The sequence below is a fragment of the Vigna radiata genome, unplaced genomic scaffold (assembly GCF_000741045.1).
Source record: "Vigna radiata var. radiata cultivar VC1973A unplaced genomic scaffold, Vradiata_ver6 scaffold_48, whole genome shotgun sequence".
Classification (NCBI taxonomy): domain Eukaryota; kingdom Viridiplantae; phylum Streptophyta; class Magnoliopsida; order Fabales; family Fabaceae; genus Vigna; species Vigna radiata.
This window is the reverse complement of record NW_014542925.1, coordinates 1,621,684-1,628,999: the sequence shown is the minus strand read 5'-3', so window position 1 is coordinate 1,628,999 and position 7,316 is coordinate 1,621,684. Positions and strand designations below refer to the sequence as shown.

The 7,316-nt window shown below is 36.8% G+C and overlaps 1 protein-coding gene across 1 annotated transcript; it reads left to right on the top strand.

The window, feature by feature from the left end:
* Positions 1–312: 312 nt before the first annotated feature.
* On the top strand, positions 313–2,969 carry LOC106752787. Its single transcript, XM_014634554.2, has 2 exons — positions 313–1,611; positions 2,688–2,969. Exon 1 carries the CDS (start codon positions 462–464, stop codon positions 1,587–1,589), a length of 1,128 nt encoding a protein of 375 aa, XP_014490040.1. The 5' UTR covers positions 313–461; the 3' UTR covers positions 1,590–1,611; positions 2,688–2,969.
* The last annotated feature ends 4,347 nt before the right edge of the window (positions 2,970–7,316 follow it).

Sequence of the window (7,316 nt, the reverse complement as noted above, 5' to 3'; positions counted from 1 at the left end):
AAAACAATTAAAAAATATGGGTAACACATGTTATGCATAAATGTGCTGAAATTGTTAGGAAATATGCAATTCTTGAAATATGAGAAGAGCACACATTATTATATCAGATCCAGATCTAAAGTCCTTTCCTATTCAAGTCATTGAAACCCTTCGCATAAACTTAACATGACAGAAGCAGAGATATAATAGATTCTGCATTGTATATTTACATAAACAGTAAATATAGATTCCTGGTCCTAGAAAGAGGACAGATTCCAATCAGGTTTGAATTTGGTATGCATCAATTCTCCTACAGACTATATTAGTCTTATTCCACTGCTAGATAAATCAAGTCCAAAATAGTCAACCTCCAAAACCCCACTGTTCAATCTCAAAAACAGCAATTATAGCTCTCCAAACCAAAAGAAAAAGCCAAAGAGAGAGTGAGAGTGAGAGTAAGAGAGTGAGTGTGAGTGAAGAAAATGGGGTTCACCTTCACCACCATGACCCTGAACTTGCTCCTCCTTATAGCCATGGTGGCCACCAACATTATCTCCCTCTACCACCTCTCCTCCACCCTCCAATCCCCCAAATCCCCCAAACCACCACCACCTGTCCCAGACCAACTCCTACACCAGCTCCACACCATACGCGCCACCATCAACCACCTCACGCGCCTCCAGAATTCTAACCCCTCCAAAAAATCAACCATCCCCTCAGATCTACTCCTCTACTCACACCTCTCCCCGATTGCTTCATCATGCCACAACCACCCTGAACTCCTCCATAAATACATGACTTACACTCCCTTCTCTCTCTGCCCTTCCGATTCCGACCTCGCCGAATCCCTAATCCTCCGCGGATGCCACCCTCTCCCCCGCCGCCGCTGCTTCTCCCAAACGCCACAGAAACCCATTCCCCCAAATTCCCTCCCGCAAAACCCCTTCCCCTCCTCTCTCCCCGACAACGCCGTCGTTTGGGATCACTACACCTGCAAATCCTTTGATTGCCTCAACAGGCAAAACCCTAACCTCGGCTTCCAACCCTCACGCGACGTTTCCAAGTTCAATTCTTACAAGAGCGACTTGGATCTCCCGATTCACCAGCTGTTCCAGATCGCCAAGGCGGCGAAGTCGGTTCTCCGGCTCGGCCTCGATGTCGGCGGCGGCACCGGATCATTTGCCGCCGCCATGAAACTGCAAAACGTGACGGTGGTGACCACGACGATGAACGTGGCGGCGCCGAACAGCGAGGCCGTGGCGCTGCGGGGACTGGTGCCGCTGCACGTGCCGCTTCAGCAGCGGCTGCCGCTGTTCGATGGAGTGGTGGATCTAGTGCGGTGCGGGCGTGCCGTGAACCGGTGGATCCCGGTGACGGTGTTGGAGTTTCTGCTGTTTGATGCTGATAGGGTGCTGAGGGGTGGAGGGTACCTTTGGGTAGATCACTTTTTCAGCAAACGGGTGGATCTTGAGAAGGTGTATGCGCCATTGATTGGGAAATTGGGTTACAAGAAGGTGAAGTGGGCGACGGGGAATAAGACCGATGCCAGTGGCGTCAAGAATGGTGAAGTTTTCTTGACCGCATTGCTGCAGAAGCCTGTGTCCAGATGACGCTCGTTACACCCAAATAAAGGTAGAGAATTTGCAAATTAACTCTATAATCATTTAGTTAAGAATCTAACTGGAACGGTGCTAATTGATCATAAACCCAAGATAGATACTGTACAAGTTAATATCTTGTTCATTGCTCTATCTATTTTATTGAAACTTGCCCTCACTACTAGGTAGAAGCCAATTTTACAAGTTGCTAAGCCAGCTTTTATTTGAAGACATTAATTTTACAAGTCAATAACCTATAAAAAGTTATGGTAAGTATGTAATCATACATTGCAATATTTTTTTATGGGATAACTGTGTAAATTCTCTTGTATTTATTTATAATAATGTAAATGTTATTTTTTTAATGTCATGTATAAGTTTCCATATATAGTGGAATTATTGATTTTTATAGTAATTACTTCAAAAGTTATGTATAGGATCGCTTGTTGTTGATTGATAATGTAAACTTCTTTAAATTGACCTATGAAAATTAAATCAATGAATTAACCAATAAAATAATGGTGGGTTTTTGGAGTTATTCCTTAAAAAAAAGGTTTGATGTTTCAGTTTACACCTAGATGAGTGCATTTTTCTGTTGGTCAAGTCTCTGTTTAAATAACGTAAGAGTGTATTTTGGCTCCTAATTTAATCTGAAGTTCATTGTGTGATTATTAATGTGAGTTTAAATTTGATGTACTGGCTGTCAAATAGAGAGGGGCCGCTTTCGATGCCAACTATTGTTTGTGGATTAGAATTAGCTCCACCTTAAAAGCTTGCTCAAGAGAAGATGATTGCTCAAGTTTATAAATTACAAGGAGTACTTTGGCTACATTTCTGGTTGTTCTTTGACATCTTAACGATTGGCTGAAACATTGCCGGATAATGTTCTGTAAAACAACCATAACGTGATTTAAATGTTAGTTAGTAGAGTGTGCCATGGCTTGATCTAAATGAATCCTGTAAATTTAGGGCACCATTTATCTCTTTTTCTTTGTTAAATGTTTCTCAATTCTCTTGGTTAATATTCTACTTTGACGATATATAATTACTCTGCAACTTCATATTTCTGTCTCTGATCTGATTATTTTGGCTCTGTTTTGCACATTGCAGTTTGATGTGCTGTAAGGATGAAAAGCAGGTGGGTTTATCCGGATTTCCTTGCTGATAGGTGTTTATGGGGCACGTAATGGAGCAATTTTCATGCCCAGTGATGGATCATAACCTGTTGAAACAAAGATAGAAGGAAGTCGATGACAGGTGTATATCCGTGGGGACTTGGGGAACCTGGTTGAGGAAATAGTTTTTGTGATCGTTTTTTTACTTATATTTTATTAAATTATTATGCCTAATTAATTGTTTTGAAATAAATATAAGAAACGCCGTTTTCTTCGATTTCATATATATATATATATATATATATATATATATATATATATATATATATATATATATATATATATTTTGCGGCGCTTGCCATTTGATAATTCATTTATCATTGTTGGAAAACTTGTGTGAATATAATTCATCATGAAAAATAAATAAGTTCCATGTCATTTCCATTTCGTAACTTATTAATATGAAGCCACTATAGAAGTTATTTTTTATTTTTGAATCCAAAAATGACTTCCAGAAGTTGTTGAAAAGGGTATGTAAAAAATAGTTTACAGATTGTATAGTTCAGAAGTCATTTGCTTTTAATTTGTTCAATTTGGAAGTTATTGGGCTTTCAGAGTGACTTTTGACTTTTGAATGGTATAATTTCAAAGTTACTTATGGTTTTCAAATTATGAAATCTGAAAGCAAAACATGTAATCTGAAGTCTTTTTTAAAGTCAAGAAATGGCTTTTATAAATTATTTTTTGGCTTCTAAATTGTACAATGTAAAAGAACAAAAAAAGAAATTTCTTTTAACAAAACGGGAAATTTCTTTTATATAGGAATGCAGGAAAAAATATATAGTGGTGCAGGAAGAAGCTGTCCTTCTAAACGTCTAGCTTAGAAAAAAGGCCACTAGGTTGGGCTACTTCGAAGGACCACGAGGTTAGGCAATTTCTTCCTGCACCTCCGTAAGTTTTCTCCCACACCCTCATAAATCTTTTTCTATTTTGCCCTTTTTAAACTGTACAATTCGTTTTGTTTTTTGTTATTTTCTCTGGATTTTACCATCTTGACTTCCATTGTGCATAAATAATAAATTTTAAGATGTATAATTTATAAGTTATCTTTTACTTTTTCAAATATACAATCTAAAAAGTTTCTGGAGTGTATAATTTGAAAATATTTTTTATTTTCAAATTACACGGGAAATATGGGATTTTTTCCTTGTAGAGTACAAGAAGAAATTTATGGAAATGCATAAAGAAACTATCTTGCTGTTATTGTCACTCTGATCATATGTTATGTTGTAGACTCATGGAAGAATTTCCAAATTTTATTTTAGCAATATATTCCCAATTAGGATGACAAAACAAGTGAGACTGACATCCTTTAGTTCAATCTATTTTTTATTTATTAAAAACGAGACAGGTTATGTTACAAAAAGGGAAGTAGAAATTGTAATTCATCTCACCATAGAATCTGCCACTTCTTTTACTTTCTTTCTTTTTACATATTTAAAACAGAGTTTAAAAATTTCGTTTTACCTTTTCCTAGAATTCAAAAAATATTTTTTGATTGCATAGTTTAAAAGTGTTGTTATTTTAATGTAAAAAATGGTTTTTAAATTGTGTAATTCAAAAATATCTTTTTTTTATGGAAAAAATATTTTTTAAATTGAGCAGTTCAAAATCTAGAAGTTATTTGTAAAAGACGACTTTTGAACTATGTAATTTATAAGTTATTGTTTCACTAAAAAATAATTTTTACATTGTGCAATTTAAAATACAAAATTAACTTATAAATTATATAATATGAAAGTCAAAATTGACTTCTAAACTAGATAGGGTAGTCTGGTATAAATTTTTCTATGTCTGCATGACATAATTTGAAAGATTTTATGAATTGCACAATTTAAAAAAAAAAAAATTAAACTCAAAGGTCAAGTGGAAACTTTAGTATTTACGAGAATGAAGAAGAAAATGATAGAGTTGGAAAAGAAATTTCTTATTACGAATATATAATATAAACAAAATAGATATAGTGAGATTTATTGAAATTATATATATTTTTATCAAATTTGGTTGAATAGTATTTGAGGTGGACCGAACAAATTGTTGATATGTGGTCGTGAATTACAGAGACAGAAAATGCACTTATAAAAACTCATTGACATTTAAGTCAATAAGAGACTTTTAGTGAATATTTTTGAGTAAAAATGATAATAAGATGAATTGTATATTAATAGATAAATATTTTCAACGAGTTTTGTTTCTATCATAATCATATATCACATAAAGATTATCTTTTCCTTGTTTCAGGATGGTTAAAATATCAATTGGATCACATATTTGGATCCTTAACTATTAGGCTTATTTGGCTATGCTAACATACATAATTAATTATAATAATGGATTAGGTACGTACATAAATTCCACGAGCTTGGAAGTTTAATAACAAATTATAAGTTGATTGATGAAAACCCATTTTATTTCTAAGAATTCTAGTGTTCAAGTGAAGAAAATCTAAGGAAGATTTTTCATTGGATATTAAAATAATCAAAAGGCTATCTAGATATAAAAGTTCACTTATAAAAATTTACAAGAAAAGAAGAGAATTCAATTAAACAAAAATGAAAATATAAACATGTAGAAATAATAATAGTCGAACCATGAAAGAGTAGAAGGGGGAGGTGGTAGAGGTGGAATCATTCCATTTGGGAAACAAAGTCTCACCAACCCAAAACAGGTGGGGATGCTGCCACTTGAGACCAAGCTCAACTCACATAGAATGGTCAAATATAAGTGTATAAACTCAAAATATTCAACTCTTTTACATGACAAAGATGTCTCTTTTACATGACAAAGATGTCTCCTTTTCCGTGAAACCAACAAGTTCTAAGCTTCCTTCATCAACCTTCTGCCTTCCAATTGGAAACAATATGCCAAAGGCTGCAGTGCCTTTGACGTACCTCAACAACCTCTTGGCTGCAAGCATATGCGATTTCTTCGGTCTGCCCATAAACCTGCTTATCAGCCCCACACTAAATGACAAGTTTAGTCTACTATTGCACAAGAATCGTAGAGAGCCTACAATCTATTTAAACATGGTTTCTTCAACATCTTCTTCATTTTCATTATTCACCAGCTTCTGGTTCACTTCGATTGGACTCCTTTCTGAGTTGCACATAGTCATGCCAAATCTCTCTAGCAACTCCTTAACATACTTCTTCTGATGCAAGATCAGACCTACTACAGTATAGGTGAACTCCATGCCCAAGAAGTAGCTCAGCTTGCCCAAGTCAGTCATCTCAAACTCTGACTGCATCACCCTCTTCAACTCATCTATGCATCTTGGATTGGATCCAGTGATGAGTACATCATCCACGTACAAATAGATGATCAACAATTCCTTTCCTTCACCCCCTTTAACATAAACACCGTGTTCAACCACACATCTGGTAAAATTGAGCTTCAGCAAGAACAAGTCGATATGCTTATTCCACGCCCTGGGAGATTGCCTCAATCCATATAGTGCCTTTTGCAACTTGTACACTTGGTGTTCTATGCCTTTGTCAACAAATCTGGGTGGCTGCTGGACATACACTTCTTCTTCCAATGGACCATGCAGGAAGGCAGACTTTACATAAAGGTGGAATAAAGACCAACACCTTGCGCATGCCACGGTTACCACCAATCGAATAGTCTTCATTCTTGCAACTGGCGCAAACACCTCAGTGAAATCTAAGCCTTGCCTCTGGAGGAAACCATTTGCCACTAGTCTGGCTTTGTACTTAGAGAATGATCCATCAGGCTTTAGCTTGCGTTTGAACACCCACTTCACTCCAATGCTCTTCTTCCCAACTGGAAGGTTAATAAGCCACCATGTTCCATTTTTCTCAATGGATTTGATCTCTTCTCTCATTGCATTTCTCCACATCGGTTCCTTTAATGCCCAACTTCATCTATTGGTTCTGCTCCAGCCAGTAAAGTCATGTGAACTAAATCCCCTTCATCACCGATCTATGCATCTAAGTAAACTTCACACTCACCAAATCTTTGTGATTGTACTTGTTGTCTTCATGGTCTACCAGTTTCACCATTTTGTACTTGCCTCCTGTCTTCCGACATCGTTGCTAACTCTGTTGAGATAGAGTTAACATCATCATCCACTATCTTGGTCTTCACCAAACTGGTGTGCTTCTAGTTCCAATCCCAACATTTGTCTTCCAGAGCCACCATATCTCTGCTCAAGGTAACTTTCTCTTCAACAGGATCGAACAATTTGTAAGCACCAGTGGGGTGATAACCAATGAACAACATCGCCCTAGTTTTATCCTCCAACTTCGATCTCTTCTGATCTAGGACATGCACAAATATAAGTGAGCCAAACACTTTCAAATGGCCAATTGTTGGCCTCTCACCTGTCCACGCCTAAAGTGGCACCTTTCCCTCTAGTTTCTTCGTTGAACACTTGTTAAGCAAGTGGACAACTGTGGATACTGCCTCGCCCCACAACTTTCGTGACAACACCTTCTCCTTCAACATGCTTCTATCCATATTGAGAATCATTTGGTTCCTCCTCTCTACAAGCCCGTTATGTTGAGGAGTGTATGGAGCGGTGATCTCATGAGCGATCCCATGC